Consider the following 19,847-nt stretch of genomic DNA (forward strand, 5'->3'; position numbering starts at 1 on the left):
GCCCCTCGCGGTGAGGAAAGGGCCAGGGTGCCAAGTGCGGAGGAAAGCCTTGCGGCGCCCTCTCATGCGATCCGAGTCGCCCTGGAGTTTCCCCCAGTGTCCTCTCAAGGTGTGAATGATGTCCACCCAGAGGGCCTGTATGACCTCCGCCGGTGGAGTCGCCTGGCGGTCAATGGCCTCCCTGCATCGGGCTCTCCATATGTGCCAAGCCGTCATGCTGCTGATCATCTCCCATCTGTGCCCGACCCCCTCCTGAGGGGCTGCCGAAGAGAAGTCTGGCGTCGGAACCACCGCCATCGCCCTGTCAGAGACCTGGATGGTCGCGCTGCCAGGGATGTCCTCATATCCAAGGGGCGGGCCGCTGTCCGTGGCCCAAGCCACCGCACCCCACGTCACCAGCATCTCACCTGGTGAGCCTGCAAAAACCATCCTGAGAGCGCGCTGCCAGACCTGCTGAGCCTGTGGGCAATCCCATAAGCAGTGCCGCTGCGACTCCTGTGCATGGCCGCACCGAGGGCAGGACGCTGGGTGTCTGCCAAAAGCTAGCCAAGCCCCCACAGCCAGTCCTCTATGCGCTGTGAGCCAGAGAAAAAGCGTCACCTTCCGGGGCCGGAAGCTGGCCCAAAGGCGCTGCCAGAAGTCCCTAAGAAAGGCCGGGGAGAGCCCCTGTCGCCACCAATGCTCGGCCGCCGCCGGGGTGCTCGCTATCCTGTGCCTCTGAATCCGCCGCCCCAGCCTCGCTGTGTACTGAAAAAAGGGGATGCCTGGGCTGGTAGGGGCCAAGTAGGGATCTTGCCAAAACCACTCACCTGGATCCCACTGAAGGCGAATAAGAGGCCTGCTGTCCCAAGCCCATAATCTCCAAGAACAGTCCTCCCCTATCGAGGCCGGTGAGGGGTCTACATGCCACTGTCTCTGATGGAAGCCGACCACCCGCACCCTCTGAAGGATACAACCCTGGAGCCCATCCAAATCTAGTCGTGTCCTCTGAAGCTGGCCACCCTCTCCCACCTCGAAAGTGAGTGGGGCGACTCTCTCCGCTGTGCCGCAGACCGCTAGAAGGATCTCATGCCGAGTAAAGACGCCCATCCACTGTGGAGGTGGAGGGTCCTGTACTGGGGTCCGCCACTCCCGGGGGATGGCCGCCTCAATGTCCTGTCTCATCAACTCTCTGCCCCTCATCCCACTGAGTCTCCTCTCCTGAGCCTCTAGAGGCAGCTGCTGAAAACATATCCAGTCGTCTAGGGACTGGGCTGGGCCGGAGCTCAACGGGCCCCACGACACGTGAGACCGCGATCCAACCATATGGCCACTGGGAAGTCGAATCAAGGGGTTCTAGATCAATGGCTGCCTCAGGCGCTCCTCATCGGTGCCCGGAGGAGTCTGGAAGAGTGACGGCCTCAGATGCGACCAGGCCCTCAGAAGGCTAGCTGCAAAACGCTCCTCGAAGCCAAGGCCCACTCCTCTGGATCGCTGCTCTGTAAAGATCCACCTAATGCTGGGGGTCCAGGGGCCGCTAAGAGAGGGGGTGCGGCTGAGCATCCTGGAAACAAGAAACTCCTTCCACGGCTCAGCGCCTGGCAGGAGGCCACGAACTACCAACTTGCCAAGCAATGCTCGGCTTTGGCAAATAGGATCAACAATGCCCAGGCCGCCTCTCTCCCTCGGCTGAGTGATCACCGCCCATGCCACCTTGGCCCTGGCGGGCCGCCCGTCGCCACCGGACCAAAGAAAGTTCCTGATGAGCCGCTGCACCTGGCCAATGCATGCCCGAGAGAAGGCCCAGCAGGAAGTGATGTACCACATAGTAGCAAGCAGAACCTGGTTGGCCACAACTACTCGGCCAGCCAGAGATAAACGAGCGGTACTCCAATACAGAAGCTTCTTCCGAATGCTCAGAAGAAGGGGGGCTATCTGCTGCTCCGGAGATATGTCAATGCCCACATAACATCCCAAATAACGCACTGTAGTGCCGGGGGGCAGCCACTGAAAACCGTCAACTGGCCTCCAAGTCGGGGGGGGCATAGAGCTGACCCACAGCCCACACGACTTGTGCCAGTTGATCAAAGCGCCCGAAGCTCTGCAAAACCTGTCCATGGCTAAGGCGAAGCGGCGGAGGTTCTCCTCACCTCCCTGAAGATAGACAGCAGTGTCATCCGCAAACTCCGAGTCTAGGAGCTCCTCCGAGGTACGGATGGGAAGCTGGAGGCCCCGCAAACCTGTATCCTGTGCCGTCAAAAAAGTGCTCATGGCCTCCGCCACAAAAAGAAAAAGAAAAGGCGCTAAGGGACACCCCTGCCGCACCGAGCGCGAGAGCTGGAACCTCTCTCCGCGCACGCCCTGTATTAGCACCTGGCTATGAGCCGATGAGTAGAGTGCAGAGACCCCACGGATCCACTGAGGGGGGAAGCCCATCCTCTCCATAGTGCCTTCCAAGAAGGCCCAGTCCACCCGATCATATGCCTTCTCGAAGTCGAGAAGGAGCACTGCCAGATCCTCCTGTCGAAATCTAGCCAGAGCCGTAGCCTCCCAGAAGGAGAAAATGTTATCCAGAATGCTCCTATCCTGGATGAAGCCAGTCTGCGTGGGGTGGATGATGTCCGGAAGGTGAGGCTGAAGCCGCCTGCTGATCGCCTTAGCTAGGACCTTGTAGGCCGTGCCTAGCAAGGTGATCGGTCTCCACTGTCTAATCTCCAGTCTGTCTCCTCCCTCTTTGGGGATCAAGTGGATCAACCCCTCAGCCATGCTGTCCGGCATGACTCCTGACTCCATAATCTCCTGGAATGCCAATCTGAAGCCCCTGTGTAAGAGGCCCCAGTACCTCTGGAAGAAAGCCACCGAAAGACCGTCCTCTCCTGGGCATTTGCCCCGAGGTAATGCCTGAAGAGCCTCCTCCAGTTCCGTATCCGAGAAGGGGGAGAGAAGGGAGTGCTGTAAATGGGCCGGCACAACCGGTCTCGTGAAGCTCCAGACTGCCTCCCGAGCCTCTCTCACCCTGTCATCTGCTGGCTCAGCAGAGAGAAGGTCCCTGTAAAAATCTGTGGCTATAGCCCGAACCCTGGGGGGATCCACCACAACCTGGCCATCAGCCTGCCGGAGACGCTTGAGACCCTCTCGTCTGAAGCGAGGCCCTGTCGCCTCAAAGAAATCTCGAGTCACTCTGTCCCCAGCCTGTGTCCAAAAGGAAGCCCGAGCATGGAATCGGAACTCCACCCTCCTCTCCTCGATGGATCTGATCTCCGTGCGAGCTGACTCCATCTGCTCTGAGATCCAAGGGCTCGTAGGATCCCTCTCCTGGAGTCTCTGGAGGGACGCTAGACTCCTCCGTAGGCTCCTCTCCTGCTCTCTGAAAGCCTCCAGCCGGTCCAAGGCAGCCTGTCTGAGCATCTGGCTGATCTCCTGCAAGCCACTGGCAAGATCGCTGGCTGCCGATCCTCTCCTGAACTGCAGCTCCTGCCAGACCTGCTCAACTCTGATCGCAATCTCGGGCTCCTCTATGAGACAATCTGGAATCCGGACGCTCTGGCCCTGCTCTCCTCTCGTGGGGTCCTCGATCTGGAGAAGCACTGGATAGTGGTCTGAAAACGAGGAGCCTGCAAGTATGCCCACTGTGCCACCTCTATCACAGGCCCACTCATCAATGTAAAACCTGTCGATGCGGGATAGGTTAACCCCTGTGGCCCGTCTATCCGAGCGCGAGAAAGATAGGCTCCCCTGCAACCTGCCAAACTCCGGGAGAGTCCACGGAACCTGGCCTCTCACCTGAAGCACTAGTTCCTCCCAGGCAGCTAGCTCCGGCCCATGAATGGACTCCTGGCTGCCCCCCATCCTGTCCTCTGCATCCTCCAGCATGTTGCAATCCCCTCCGAGGCACCAGTGGTCTGCCAAGGGGAGGGACTGCCTAATGGTGCTCCAGAACTCGGCTCTCCCGGTCGCCCCATTAGGGGCATAGAAGTTGAGGAAGCCAATGCGGTCTTCCCCAACCCGAAGGATGATCCACTGCGCACGACCCTGGACCAGAATGCGAGAGTCCACAACTTCAGATAGAAGCTGCTCGCTGACTGAGATGCATACTCCACCCTGGTTCCCCTGGGAGCCATATGCCGGTGACCAAAAAGTGTGACTCCTGCCTGGCAAGATCTTCCCGCAGGTGCGGGTACGCCCGGCAGAAAGGTGGTGCTCCTGGATGAAAAGGATATCGATGGGTCCTCCAACGAGAGCCCTCTGGATCTCCTGGCGAAGTCTGCCCCGGCCAATGTAGCAGCGATGTCCACCGAGACCCTGGATGTTCCATGAGAGGATCCTCATGGATGAGCTATGGCAAGTGAAGCAGCCTCCACTGGCTCACCCCTCTCAGCCGGCCCGGATGATCTGCCCTCCACTCTGTGAGTCTTGGGCGCCGGCTTGGAGGGAGAATAATCACTGTCTGTCCGGGTGCGGAGTCTCTCCAAAAAGAGGGTGACCTGTCTCTGTGTCCAGCCCCACTCCGCCTTCGCCCTGTCCAGGGCATAGGCGTGAGACCAATCCTCTGCATATATGTATCTAAAGGTGGGCTGCACCCTCGGGGCGGCATGGAGGAGAATCAGAAGCACCGCCTCAACTGAGGTGTGGACCGGATCCGCCCGCCAGTCTCCTATACCAAACAGGCTCATGCGGGCTGAGTGTAATCGGGTCTGCAATAGGTCCGTGAGCCCCAAGTCACTGAAGTGGTGAGAAAACTCCAGTATCTGATCACGCAAAACTTCCTCTACAGAGTTGCAATCCCATGCTGTGTCTGGGGCAACACTGAGAGGAAAGGAGAAAGCCACCATGCTGCTCACCACAGAGGGAGAACGAGAGGGATGGCACACCACGCAAACTCGCAAGGGCGCGACCAGTGTCTCGAAAGGGCCAGCATCCAGCTGGAGGCACCTGAAAAAACCGTAATCCACTGGTAGCCCCATCACTCGCGGGGGCCCCCCAGGGGAGGCTGGAGAGAACTCTGTGGCGGGCGAGGCGAGGATCGCCATCTCCACCGGCCCGAAGTGGCGGTGGAACAGCCGCTGGACTGAGCTCTGGCCTACCCAGCTGCGCTGCCCCGGGGCAGTGGGTGGTCTGGCGAAGTATCCTGGAGAGGCCGAGGGAGGGATGGGGGCTCGTGGCGAGGAGGGGGGAGAGCGAGGAGAGGATGGAGAGGCATCTGCCAGAGGATAGGTGTCGGGGGGGGCCGCCGGGGGAGGCGGGAGGGGGGGGCTGGGGGGGGAGAAGGGAGGGTGGAAGGAGTGCTCTCCGGATGAGGGGAAGGGGAGCCGGGGGTCGAAGAGTGCGGCCCAGGATCCTCAGGAATCTGCTCCAAGGAGGGGGGGGGGGGCCCCCCGCGGGGGGAGGCGGGAGCGGGGTCTCCACGTGGGAGGCTCCACCAGCGGCCTCAACGGGCACTGAGTCTGAATCCTCGTCCATCGGGGTGGGACCTGCTGGCCGCCTATCCCTGACAGGAGCATAAGTGCGGATAGGTGCCTGTACGCCAGCCGGAGTCGCCTGTCCGCCAGCCTGTCCGCCAGCCTGTGCTGCCTGCTGGCGTCTGCGACGACGGTCCCTGCGGGCCGGGCGTTTCCGCCGGCGAACCTCCTGCCATCCGCCAGCCTCCTGGGACTGCGCGGCATCCTCCGCCGGGGCCTGCTCGTCAGATGATGGCGCCTGCTGTGACGAGCCAGGGATGTCCGGTCTCTGAAGTGGATGGCCACCCCTCGGGTCTCCTGCAGGGGGTCCGGAGGCGGCATAACGTGAAGGATGAGCCCCCTTGCGGGGACAGGCGCGTGCGAGATGGCCCATCTCCTGACATATGTAACACTGGCCGGGGAGGCCCGAATACTCCACGCGCTGTATCATATGTCCTCCAGAAAGACAAGGGAGAAGGATCGTCTTCGGGAGGGACTCCGGTGACGGAACCACAACCCGAATGGCCGGGAGTCCTGCTGCCCGAGCAATCACTGAAGCCGCTGTCTGAGGCGTCTCCACCACCTGCCCGAACGCCTTGCCAATGGATGACAAGAGGGGCAAGTACTCCCTACGGAGTCCAGGAAAACAGATAGTGACGGGGAAACCTGTCGCACCTGCTAGCGGGTCAGAAGCGGGGTCGAAACCATGAGTCCATCGCGCCAGGAACGCCCGGGAAGAGCGGAGGGCAATGGGGCTCCGAGCCAGCACCATCTGAGCTGCCTGTGGGGACTCGAAATCCACCTGATAGTAGCCACGTCCCAAAAAATCCACGCTGACGATCTTGGCGGGCACGCCAACAAGGCTGCCTTGCAGAAGGTCGCGAAGCTCTCTCCGCATCGGACGGCTACCCACTATCTTGCAGACCAAGGAGGAGGCCTCAAGAGCGGAAACTGTGGAAACAAACAACTGAAGATCTTCAGCTGTGAACTCCAGACGGAGACCGGAATCGGCAGGGTTAGTCGGAGCGGCTTCCATGGAGTCCTCCAGAGGGAAAAAGCCAGAAACCGGGGTCACCAACGGGAGGGACACAGCCCTGCGAGGAAAAAGAGAAGCGGAGGGCTACAGGATAGCGGGGGCGGGGGGGGGGGGGGGGGGGGGGGAAGCTGAGGCGGGGAGGAGATAGCGGTGGGCGGAGGGGCGGGACGGAAGGGAGGAGAGAGAAGGCGGAGGGGGGAGAGGTGGCGGGGGAGAGAAGAGAGGGGGAGGCGAAGGAGGTTAGAGAGGCGGAGGAAAAAGGATGGGGGAAGGAAGTAAACGGCGGGGGGAGAGGCGGGGAATGCAGCGAGGAAGGAGGCGAAGGAAGAGAAGGCGGGGGGGAAGAAAGCGGAGAAGAGGAGGGAGGCGGGGGAGTGGAGGCGGGGGGGTGAAGGCGGGGGAGAACGCGAGGCAGAAGGCGGAGGGGAGGAGACGTAGAGGGGCGCGATGAAGAAGGCGGGGGAGAGGGCGGAGGAGACCGCGGAGGGCTGGCGGAGGGGGAAAGTGAGGCGCGATGGCGAGAAGCAGTGGGGGGGGGGAGGAGCGGAGCTCGCAGGCGACTCTTCGGTGTTCACCTTTTGTCTATCTTGTAACAGCGAAGTGCATACACATTAATTGAAAAAAAAAAATTATTCTTTTATTATAAAATCCATTTTGATGAAAGTAACACTTTCATAAAAGAAAATTATTCTTTTATGTATAGAAATCCATTTTGATGAAAGTAACACTTTCATAATAAAAAAAATTATTCTTTTATGCAAAAAAATTCATTTTGATGAAAGTAACACTTTCATAATAAAAAAAAATTATTCTTTTATGCATAAAAATCTATTTTGATGAAAGTAACACTTTCATAATAAAAAAATTATTCTTTTATGCATAAAAAAAAATAATCAATATGCATCTTCTATGCATGAAAATAATACTTTTAGAATATAGAAACGATAGGGATTACTCTTTTAGAATAATAAAAGATAATACTCATTTTTAATTTTTAAAAAAATTTCGCCATAACCTCCTTTGTATGGCTGACCATTTTTCAAATTTTCATATTTATTTTTACTATTAACCTCAAATGGATTTTAAGCATTCTAAACTAAATAATTTTTACTTTTAAATGAGAAATTATATGAAAGTTTAATTCTAACTATTAGTTCACTTAACTAGGATAAAGAAGGGCTGATTTTAAGAATGAGAGAGGGGAAAAGCCTTTCCACAAGACATAGCATCCATTTATTATTTCAAACAACACAAAAATTAGAAAGCATAAAAAGAATAAAGAAAAATATAAGATTTCTAACTTATATAAATTCTTGGGAGCTTTCCTTTGGCTTGATGGTTTGAGGGTTCTACTCTTGTTTGTAACAAGAGTGGCCACCATCGGATTATACTTGATTTCTAATGCACCTTCTGAAAATATTTTTGAACTTCTGTTTCTTCGGGGGAACTTATTTTAATAAGAAGAGATATTTTTCTATCCAAAAATATTCAAATCTGAATATTCTCTCTCTAGAATATTTTCTCTCTCTAGGTCAAAATAGGTAGAAACAAGATCTTTTATATTTCTGAAAAAGGATTTGATTACAGGAGGAAGATGCTGGACATCTTGAGAGGCATGGGGAGGAATCTTACAGGTTTAGCAAGCAAGCTCATTTCTTGGCAGTCAGAAAGACCATCAAAGCTGAGCATATGGTTAAAATATATTTTGCACAAGTGTTCAAACATCATGGAATGCCGAAGTCCATTGTGGGGGATAGAGATCCCAGGACTACAAGTCTCTTTTGGCAGGCCTTATTTGATAACATGGGCACCAAATTGGACTTCTCATCAGCTTATCACCCTCAAACGGATGGGCAAAGTGAGGCTGCAAATTCAGCCGTGTTGGATCTCTTGAAATGTTATGTGGCGGATCAGAAGTCTTCTTGGGAGAAGTACTTACCGCTTATGGAATTTGCATACAACAACACAGTGCATGCATCTACGGGAAAGGCTCCGTTTGAGATTGTTTATGGTAAGGTGGTTTTGCCACCCATCCTTAGCACAAAGAATGAGATATTTGCAGCTGATGAGTATGTAAGAGACTTGGATATCGCTTTTGCTCAGGTGCGGACAGCCATTGTAAGGTCACAAGACAAACATAAAAAGGCTGCCGACAGGATGTTAAAGAGAATGATTGGGTATTGCTGAAATTTGAGAAAGCAAGACTTGCAAAGAGGCCTGGCAAAGAGGGTGCATATCCTAAGCTTGCAACCAGGTACTATAGGCCTTTTCGAGTGATCGAGAAGATCCATGAAGTGGCTTTCAGATTGATTGAGGATCCACCAGAAGTGGATGAGCTTGAGGAGATCTTGCAGCCAGAGCAGATTGTGTATCACAAAGAACGCAAGCTTGCTGCAGGCAAAGTTGTGAGGCGTTACCTTGTGAAGTTTAGGAACTATCTTCCCATTGATGCTAAATGGGTAGATGAAGAGTTCTTCAAAGATTGCCCGTATGTGCTTTAGACATATTTGGATGCTTTTTTGTTGCAGACAACTGTTTAGAAGCCGGGGGGATGTCACCATTTGGCCACCCAATTGGTCCACCCGTGCTTTCTTATCATGTATGTACATTGGATTGGTGTCCATGGCAGTTGTTTATGCCGGGGATTGATGCCACTTATGTGATACTGTAGACTTGGCTTTCCGTTGGGACTTGTGCCTCCGTGTACATGCCCGGAAATGCTTGGTGGATTGGTGTTCCATTGGGTCTGGTACCTCGTGTACTTGCCTGGAGCACGTCTATTTTGGTATAGTCTCATGAACGGGGATTGTCCATACCAATGCTGCATTGCATAGCATCTTTATGTGCTTGCTTGCAATTGAAATTGCATGCTTGCTTGACCAATGTGTAGTTCTGGGTAAGGGGACGCTCGCCCGTGAACGTGCGTGTGAAACTGTCTGCTGACATGGTTGTGTGGCATGTGAATAGGTGGTAAGTATTACCCAATCTAGGCTCAAATAGTCCTTAGGAATTAGCCAATATTTATAAGTGAGTGTATTCCCCACTTCATTAAAGTTTGGGTGTCCAAAAGTCACTTATAAATTATGACCGCTTCCAAGTTTACACTCATTGAAGTCCCGAGGCGGACAAGACTCAATGTCCAGGACTTGATCCTCCCCTTTACTCATAAATGGGCATCTCCCCATGTCCCTTTACCTGATTGGACCTCAATTCACTTATTAAGAGAAAATTCGTGTTTTCTCTTCATGAAGATTTTTGGAGACTGAAAACTCTGTTTTTCCACCATTTCTCTCCATTTCCAAGCTCTCCATAGCTATACCCAACTTGCTAGGGTGTTTGCCAAGCTTCCAAGAGTGTTTCCAAGTACTAATCACTCTCCTACTCACTCCCAATGACTGAAATTCAGCAAAACAGCTCTCGTTTTTGCTGTAATTTCTGGTCTTTTTGCTGAAAACCCTAATTTCAGCCTTTCTTTCTCAAGTTGAACCATAGGGGAAGCTTTTCCAAGGTTCCCTTCATCCTCTTGATGACTTTTGTCGCAAAGAAAGGCGACAAATCAAAGATCTCAACACTCCAAGGACTTCCATCGCTTTCGCTGTCATCGACTCTACTTGCTATTGGTAAGCTTTTATGCTTAAATTTGGGAGCAAGTAGCAGGAGGGAGGAACCGGATTACAAGATCACATACCCTGTGTAGTGTTCTCTTATCCTACGTGCTCTCTTGCAGATTGTTGCTACCATGTGTTGGTGGAACAATAGAGAGCAGATGGTAGGGAACATGGGCACTTGAGAGGGTAGTGTGGGATGCAAGTCTACATTGACAACCACTTGTTTGCAATACTGTATTTATATGCATTGGTATGGAAATTTAGTCAGAAATGCCCATGACACTATGTACTTGATTCTCCCAAGATCAATATACTTTATTTGAGGGAGGGGTCGGCCGTTCCAGCTCTGTGTGTCTCTTGTCAATTCAGCAATTTACTTCTTGTATTTGAACAAGTATCCATCAAATCTTAGTGTATTTAAGTGTTTGATTAGCATTGTGTTCTACCAAGTTACAGTGGGTTAAGAGGACTGACTTGACATTGACCTCTATGGCTCGGAGACTGACCTACGTAGCTTGTGCCTGACATGTCCCGGACTAGGGTTCACAAAGGGGTCACGGCATACGACAAAATATTCTACTTTTGTATATGATTCTTGCACTGTTGGTGAGCCAATTTGTCACCGTGTCCCATAGTAGTGCATGGGTGCATGTGACATTCCCTCCTGTTTAGTTTGGCGGCAGGTTCATAGCTTTGAGATGGTCCACCAATAACTTTGGATACTCGAGGAAGAACTGAATGTTTGGATTCAATCCCCGAATGAACTTCTTGAGCTTCTCCTCCTCGGATTTCCCCAACCGTTGAGCTGATGTGATCACTTTGTTGGAGTAGGTGAGTACAGGGAAACCTTTTTGAATGAGTTTGTAGAACTCATGTTCAAGATTTGTCATGTACTGTGGAGGTAGGAACCTAGTCTTAAAATCGGAGACAAAGGTGTCCCAATCATAGTCCGTAAGCCAGTGTAAGAATCTGTTCGCAAATGGGACCAATGTTGCCACCAAGTGACTGCATCGCCTATGAGGTGTGGAGTCACCAAAGGGACTTTGTCTTGGGTTTCTATGATTTGGAAAGTGGGCAACAAACTGGTGAATAAACTGATTCACAACCGAATTGTCGCACTTGGCGTCGTACTCGGTGAAGTTCGGTGAGGCACGAATAACTATTGTCGAGGCTATGGCTGGGGTTGTGGAGGATTGAGAAGCGTCGAAAGAAGTTACCAAAGTCCGGAGTGTCTGTTGGTACTGGTCCCTCAAGTGTTCTGGGGCCTGTCGCTTGCGGTTCGCCTTCGCTTCAAGCTCCGTCCTCAATCGCTCCTCTTTGGCCTTGCGTTTGGCTTTCTTTGCCAGCTGTTTGGCCAATCTTGCTTCACGGTCTCGCTCTTCTTTTTCAGTCATCCATCGACACCATTGTTTCATTGAGGAACTTTATTCTTTAGGTGTTTGCTGGGCCAAGGTCTAGGTGTATGGCTTGGGGGTTGGCTACCCTTTGCAAGGCTAGCCCATCTTTGGGGCTGGCCCCCTTCTACATGGAATGCAACTGAATGCCTAACATGCATCCTGTGGCTATGGCTGACATCTACATGCACCTATATGAACACTTGCTAAATTCTCCACAGTGAGTTAAGAGGACTGACTAGTGACTTGACATTGACCTCTATGGCCGGGAGACTGACCTACGTAGCTCGTGCGTGACACGTCCCGGACTCAGGCTCACAAAGGGGTCACGGCATACGAAAAAATATCCTAAAAGGTACTACTTCTATACATGGTTTTTGCAGTGTTGATGAGCCAGTTTGTCACTGTGTACCACAGTGTATAGGTGCTTGTGACAATGCTAGAAGCACAAAGACCTACATGTACTCTACAAATTGTTCCATGTGTGGTTAGCTTAAAAGAGTAGTAAACCAATCAAGTTTTCAAACTACACCACTAGATTACATATTGTAAACTACAAGAAGACACCAAACCCCAAGAAGACACCAAACCCCTACTTCCATTCTCCCTTGCTCCCTTGTCTCTTTCCTCCCCCCTGCCACCATAAATCCCCCATGTGCTTGCCTGCAAATTGAATTTGCATGCTGTTTTCATGCTGGCTTAACCAATGTGTAGTTCCGGATAAGGGGACTTCCGCTTGTGAACGGTGCGTGTGAAATTGTCTGTTGGCATGGTTATGTTATGGTAAGTATTGGTCAAAACCTAGGCTTAGAAACTAGCATTAATTTATAAGTGAGTGTATACACACTTTATTAAGTTTTGGATGACCAAAACTCACTTATAAATTATGACCAGCCCTGTGTTCGCACACAACTGATGTCCGGAGGTTCTTTTAGCAAAAGAGAAGATAGACAACAAATTCTTCTTTATGCATGGTACATAGAGTACTTCTGTAATGCAGATATCTAGATATCTGAACCGTTTGCGGCAGTGAGAATGATCTCACCAATCTGTTTGATAGGATAAGAAGAATTGTTTGCACAAGTGACTTTCTTCCCTTGTGGGTTGCCTTAAAGGCGTAAACAAATCCTTGATAAAGGTGAGATGTCTCGAGACTCCACTGTCAAAATACCGACTGACCTGTTTCTCATTCACATTGAGGGAGGGGTGGGTGGGTGGGGGGGGGGAGAGAGAGAGAGAGAGAGAGAGAGAGGATTCTATTAACGTTTATCAAAGACCCAAAAGGTTTGTAAGACCAAAGTAATCTATGCAACAACATGGATGTAAAAAAAACATGAAAAAAAACCGTCTACCAAAGGAAACAAGGTCGGCGGAAGTTTGTGTGTGTGTGTGTGTGTGAGAGAGAGAGAGAGAGAGAGAGAGAGAGAGAGAGAGAGAGGAGCCAAACTTGAGCAGGCAGTCTCAACAATCAGAGGTGGTGTACAACTAGGCTCTCTTATACATCATGCATTTCAATGCTGCTTTGGTTTTCTGTTTTCTTAATTGTAAATCTTCTCTTAGTGCAGATGTATCGAATCAACCCATTGTTCAATCCTTGACTAGTCACAATATGTAAATTTATGCATGTTGTAATGGCAGGGGGCTAGTTCTTTAGAGGATGCAGATATCGTCTAAGAATGACTGACTGACATGTATCAACTATGTTCAACTCGTTACTTGTATTCGAACTCAACAACTCTCTTAGAGAAAAAGAAGATCCAATTTTTTGATGAAGCAAGGTGATCTGTTATTCACCCTTACATCTTTTGATCTTCTTTCATAGTACTTATTACAGCTTTATGACGTTGATAAATGGGAAGAAAGACACTATTTCCTTTTCATTTTAGTCACCAGGGCAAAGGAATAACTGAAGCTCCATTGATTACAGTCATGATTGTGAAGGAGCAAATTTTTTTTAAAAAAAATTGACTTGGAGACTACGTGCACCTCTAGGGAGGGCTCCATTTCGGCATACTTCTGAACTAGGGAAGTGTGCTTCCTTCTCTTTCTTTCAACAAATCTTTGGAGAAAACAGGAGACATCTATGGTGCTTGTAAACAATCTTTTCGTTGAATTTGTAAATTGAAACGTAGTCACCATCTTTTGTCTAGGAAGTATGCGTCTGTTGGCATGATTGTTTAGCAATTCAGGAGGGTTATGAGTTTGTGTGGCATGCCGTCATACTTTTTGATATAATGTTGTGCTTGACATAATTTTCATGGCATTTTTTTTATATGCTTGAAATTAAGACATAAGGTAAGGTTGATGGATTTAGCTGAATTCGCATGCATTTTTGTTATGGTGTATACATGCTCAAAAAGTTACAACCATTAGCCGTTCACATACATTTTATGACATCGCAGTGGTTTCTAGCTATGATGGCTATCCAATTGGTGTCCACAATGCATTTATGTCTTAAGTTTGATTCTTCACCGTAACAAACGAGTGGACCAACTGGTTTGGTGGAAAGAAATGATGGTATTTAATTTTGTGATTGCAAGAAAACTCATGTTTAATTGAGAGCTAAATTGTTGCATAACTCACAAGTACAAGAAAAACTAGTGTCTAATTTAAGGACTATCATAGCAAGAAGCATATATTTTAGTTGCCTATTTCATCAAGGCAGATGAACTGTTTATAAACTTGTTTTTTTCGAGCCTTGATCCTCAAAAAAGAAAAAATCATAAATTACGCTACCCATAATCTTAAAATGAAATGGGAGTAAATATTAATGATGTCACCTTCAATTTTTTGATCTTTGATATGCAACTATGTGACTAGAGAACTGAATGTAGCAAACTAGCAACCACCTCAGATAAAACATGTATATGTAAACCTTGTTCCAATAGGGCCTACGATGAGTAAGAAAAGAAAAGAAAATGAATTAATGAGAATGAGGAGACTATTAGATGGTTTGACTAAGGTTAATGTGAATATTGTGAATAATACTTTTGACTCTCTCATCAACCGTTGCCTCTCTCTCTCTCTCTCTCTCTCTCAACTTCGGTTGGTGGGTTGAGGCGGAAGCTACAGAAACAAACGAGTGAGTGCCCCCCACCCCCCCTCTTCATTGGAGGAGCAATTGAGAGTTGATTAAATAACAACGGTGGAGCAAAATCAATAGTCGTAGAGATGAGAGTAAGCCCCCTTTGAGGGAGATGGGTGAAGAAAGATTGTGAACCCGGTTTGTCAAAGGGTCCTCTAAAGCAAGTTGTTGGGGTAGAGAGCCGTATGCGCGGCGACGTGCTCGTATGGTTCGGAGAGGAGCCCCCTTTGAGGGAGACGGATGATTTGGCACAAATGAGCGAGAGTCCCCCTTCGTGGGAGGAAGCCGCTACTGTAAGGAGTGAGGACCCTCCTACAAGAATGGGTTCTACACAGAGATTGTGGTGGTGACGAGGATGGAGGCCACTTGGGGTCTCTCTTTGCGTGCAACAGAAGAGATGCCTAGAGATACAGGGAAAAACAACGGGTTTCCTTCGTTTTGTGCGACATCTAGGGTTCTCACTTCTAGGGAGGTGTCTGTTAGTTGGGGACAGGGGGGAAGGCTCGTGTTGTGCCTTCTGGTGTCATGGGGATGTTGAACTGCTCCTTTGCCTATGCATTAGAGGCATTAGGCATCTAGTTTGAATAAGGCAAGTATTGAGATTTCGCCTCCATCCGATTATTATTATTTTCATCAAGAACGAAATATCTATGGAGACGACTCGTCAATAGCCTTATTTGGATTAATAGTTGAGGTGAATAGCCTTATTTGGATTAAGAGTTGAGGTCGAGGAGCCATTGAAACCTTGAGTCCCCATTTCTAGCATGTATTAGGTGAGACGGTTGTTGTCAGGGTTTGCTTTTGAGAACTAGATGTAGCACAAGGGAAAAAAAACACGAGCAACAACTTTAAATGAGACTTCAATGTGATGTTGGAGCCATGAATTCCCTCCCCACTTCTGTGTGAGATGGTTTGTGTCAGAGTTTCTTTTGGACCTATCCATTCAATAGGGGCCTATAATGAGTAAAAAATTTAATTAATGAGGGAACCTTTATGGTTTGTTGGATAACTTTTGTTAGTCTCCTACTAGTTAATTCAGAAGGGATGATGATGAGTTAATTAGTTGGTGTGAGCCGAAACATTAGAAAGCAAAGATTTTTATAAGTGAAACAATGTGGACTTAAGAAACGAGTTCCGACCATTGCAATAGCGAGCTCCTAATTAGGAATACAGTATTGTAGATGATCGCGAAGAAGATTAATCCATCACTCCTGCATATAATAGCGCCTGCAACGACTAGCCATGGCGACCCATGCTTTGAGGGCTTCTCCTCTTTGCATGCACCAGAGCCATTAGAGCCAGCACACGATAGCTAACAATTTACTAGAAAACTTTGCATATGAAAGAAAAAGAAAAGAACTGGCTGTAGCTTTTGCCGTGCCACTCGACGTCAGGGCATCTCCGTCTCCGCCCAGTTACTTGCACAAATCGGGACCGTTGAGCAATGGTCATAATTTCCTATTGTTTAAATGCCTAGGGTAGTCATCATAAATTTTCCTCCATAGGAAAATTTTTTTCATACATTTTTTTTCAATAAAGTATTTATATTAACTATTCAAAATCAACCATACATCATATAGCACCTCCAACACCCGACTATCCAACTCTGTCCTATATCACCGCGACAACCACAATAAACTACTCCTTTTTGATCTCATGTAAAATTTAACAGAGAAAATCTCTTCTTCCATCTTCACATAAAAAATTGGATTGATCCCATGAGATCTAATATCCCAAATTTAGTAAGCAGGCCTCCATCATGGCCTCAGTAGCACAGCCCCGGGGAGATTGTTTTTCTAGCATTCGTCCATGCTTTGACCAAACCTTGACAATAGGTCTAGTGCCAATAAGGTTCTCAATAAAAGCCACGAAAGTATGATGAGATTGTTTTTCTAGCATTCGTCCATGCTTTGACCAAACCTTGACAATAGGTCTAGTGCCAATAAGGTTCTCAATAAAAGCCACGAAAGTATAATCCAATTCCTTTTGTTTGCGGTACCATCTTGAGTTTTGGGAGACAGGCATTTTCTTCTCAATCCAGCACCTCACCTACATCCAACAAATCCACATTAGGGAAAGACCCCTAGTATGCATGAAGCTTTGCCAAGATAACAAGGACATAATCGAGGTATATTCCTCTGCAAATTCTGAATCAGCAAATCCAGCTCCACAGACCAAATTTTATTTACATTACATATAGACCAACACATGCAAATAGATTTATACATCAACTCAGTATCTTGCAATCTTGTACATGTAATCTTCAAAAAAACAATTTCATATCTGCTGGTCCAGATTTCCCATAAAATGCAAGTTCTAACAATGTTAAAAAGCAATCCACTGAGTTCATCACTGATTGCCCACTTCCCAAGTAGCCAGTCCTCCTCCCAAAAGGTTTGCATATTTAACCCCTTCTATATCCACCTAGTCATTTTACCCCAGGTGCTCCTTAAGGCAAGGCAGTCCCAAAACACATGCTTACCACTTTCTATAGAAGACTTGCATCTAGGGAAAATGCCACTAGCCATGTTTCTTTTATGCAGTTTATACCCAATGGGAAGTGCCCACATACAAACCTTCCACAAAAAGACTTGAAATTTCCTGGGCACCTGACAGTTCCATATCAAGTGCCATCTCTTTTTCCAGCTAGAATCACTCCACTTTACATTCCATATTTTGTTAACATTAGCATCCCCTTTCCTCATAAGTGCATAGATGTCTTTAGTTTTGCCATTCTTCAATTTGACCCCATTATTCCAAGACTAGTTCTTTATCCAGACTGAGATATCAGTGGTGGCTGTGGAGCATAATTCACTGTGCAGCAACTCCAGCACCTGAATCATCAAGTCTCTCTCTTTTCTGGTTAGCTAAAACTCCATAGATAATAGATTTAACTGTTTCCACCATCAGCATCTCTGTCCCAACAGCCAGTTAGATGTCTAATGCCTTTGTTATTAAGACTCTTAGTCACCAGTATCCAGAGCAAGAAAGGGGGGATTAAACTTGTGAGTCCACTATAACCCTAATGAGAGCATGGAGTTCCCAGTTACCCTCCCCCCACCATCCCAAACCATAAGGCTCATATTATCTTTCCAGCAATTGCAGAGCATTTTGTAGAAATGAGAGCATGTGATTTTCAGAGGGGCAAATGAAAACAATTTGTCTATCCAGGTTAAGTCCCCCCATCTACCTTTGACCAATACCTTAGCCAATTCCACCAACTCCCTTATCATCAAAGACCAAGTAGAGACTTGAGATAGCATCCTAGGTAAGACCTACCCCAAAGGGAACCCCAAGAAGTCTAACAATGTGACCCTTTTGTACCACCTCACATTCCCATCTCTGAAGATCAAAATCATTGTCCTCAGTCAAGCTTATGATCCTAGACTTTAGAATATTACATTTAGAACCTGAGGCATCAGCAAAATCCTGAACAATCTCAAAGGCCACTCTCACATTACTGTTCTTAGCTTCTAAGAATAGCAGAGAATCATCAGCAAAGCATTGAATGACCAGTTGCTCACTGTGTTTGAGTTTTAGGCAAGTAATCTTCCCTTCCCCTGCAGGCCAACTCTAGTGACAGGATTAGAGGATGAGAAGCAATAGCAAACAGTAAGGTGGCTAATGGGCACCCTTTTCTGACTGACCTCTTGATTTCAAAGCCCCCTACTATTCTTCCATTGAGGAGCACTTTTAGAGTATCCACCCAAGGAGAGAGTGGCCATTCTAGTACCAAAACCCATTCTTTCCATCACTCTTGCAATAAATGACCAATGTATCCTATCATAGACTTTCTCAAGGTCCAATTGCATCATAATACATTTCTGCTGAGTTTTAATGGCCACATCTCTACCCAATAGAGCAGCAAAGATGTTATCATAAATAGACTTGTCTTTAATAAATCCATGTTGATTTTTGGAGATGATCTCTTGCAGCATAGGAGTAATTCTGAGAGCAATCACCTTGGCTAAGATTTTATACATAACAGTCAATAAGGTGAGAGGCCTCCAATGCCCAAACTTGTTGCAAATCAGTCTATTTTAGGAATGAATTTCTCCAATCCTTCTTTAAAGGCCTTGTCCCAGAGACCCAATTTAAAAGCTTTCTTAGAAATGTCAGCCACCACCTCTTTTAATGAGGGCCAAAAGGTTATGAAAAATTCAGTTGAGAGACCATCCCACCCAAGAGCCTTCTCCCTACCTAGCTTTAGTAGAGCACACCAACACTCATCCATCTGAATATGTCATTCTAACCATTTAGCTTTGCCAGAATCCATTTTCTGATTAAGAAGACCAAGCAACCTGTTTTCAGCTTGAAACCTCCTCAAGGAATAGTCTTCTTTCATACTCAATGTAGAACTCAAGAACTTGACCCATTTTAGAGCAAGTGATTTGGTGTCATGTATAGGAGCGCCATCCTCATCCAGAATGTTTCCCCCCATCACACTATAACCTTTTCTTAGATAGTTTAAAAAACCTATTGTTAGGTTTCTTTTTATTACTGAAAAGACTCTTTCTGGTCCAATACTCATGTTCTCTAAAACATTGATCTTCCTCCACTTTGATGTAAGCTTGACACTTAAGATACAACTCAGTGTCACTAGAATCCAGCCCTACAGTCTGTATCTTCAACAACAGATCCTTTAGTAGAGAGCAGTCCATTTTTTTTCTCACCTCTCCTTTCCTCAGCTCTCAATTTACCCACAGCCCTAATGATTCCTTGCATCTCGTTGGCGAATTGTTTCCAAAAGCCCTCAGCTCCCTTTCTCCTTTTTAACTTATTGACGGCTACTTCCGTATATTCCACTAAAAGGGGGTCTTTTCAGCAGTAACTTATTCACTCTCAATTTCCTAGTGGGGAAATGAGATAAAGTCCATATTAGACCCATCAAGATGAGACCAACCCCACGTCAGAGGGAGATGGTCAAATAAAGTAGAGCTGCAACCCACAACCACCCTCAAGGTGTGAGGCACCCATGAAGCCTGTTGACTAAAGAAAACTCTGTCAATTCTTCATGAGGAGGATAGATATTGAAGACTAAAATGGGTATGCCCCGGTTTATCTCTCCAGTCCCCAAGGTACCAACTATCCTCGAGTCCCAAACCCCTTCTAAGATCTTCCCACTTCCCTTTTTCTTTTCGTAATAAAACAGTGCTACCACCACATCTGTCAACCGCTCTTTCTACCATATTAAAGTCTCCTAATACAACACAAGGCACTTGAACATTTACCCCAGCAATCCAATCCCACATACAGCTCCTAATCTTATGATTATGAGTCCCATATACATTAATGACATATATTCTT

General features: G+C 47.9%; 1 protein-coding gene across 3 annotated transcripts in view; it reads left to right on the top strand.

The window, feature by feature from the left end:
- LOC147615968 (uncharacterized) overlaps positions 1-14,374 on the top strand; it is a 38,596-nt gene extending 24,222 nt beyond the window's left edge. Inside the window, exons 2-3 of one of the 3 annotated variants that reach the window (XR_015262666.1) lie at positions 13,094-13,233; positions 13,383-14,374. Coding sequence is in view for 1 of the 3 variants with exons in the window: in XM_086778598.1 (XP_086634724.1) it covers positions 13,094-13,101 (8 nt within the window). In the remaining 2 variants the exon portion in view is untranslated. Of the gene's footprint in view, positions 1-13,093 lie in introns of all 3 variants that reach the window. The other 2 variants (XR_015262667.1, XM_086778598.1) reach the window with 2 other exon arrangements.
- The last annotated feature ends 5,473 nt before the right edge of the window (positions 14,375-19,847 follow it).

Source organism: Cibotium barometz, chromosome 39, assembly GCF_041138505.1.
Source record: "Cibotium barometz isolate CiBa-2024 chromosome 39, ASM4113850v1, whole genome shotgun sequence".
Classification (NCBI taxonomy): Eukaryota; Viridiplantae; Streptophyta; class Polypodiopsida; order Cyatheales; family Cibotiaceae; genus Cibotium; species Cibotium barometz.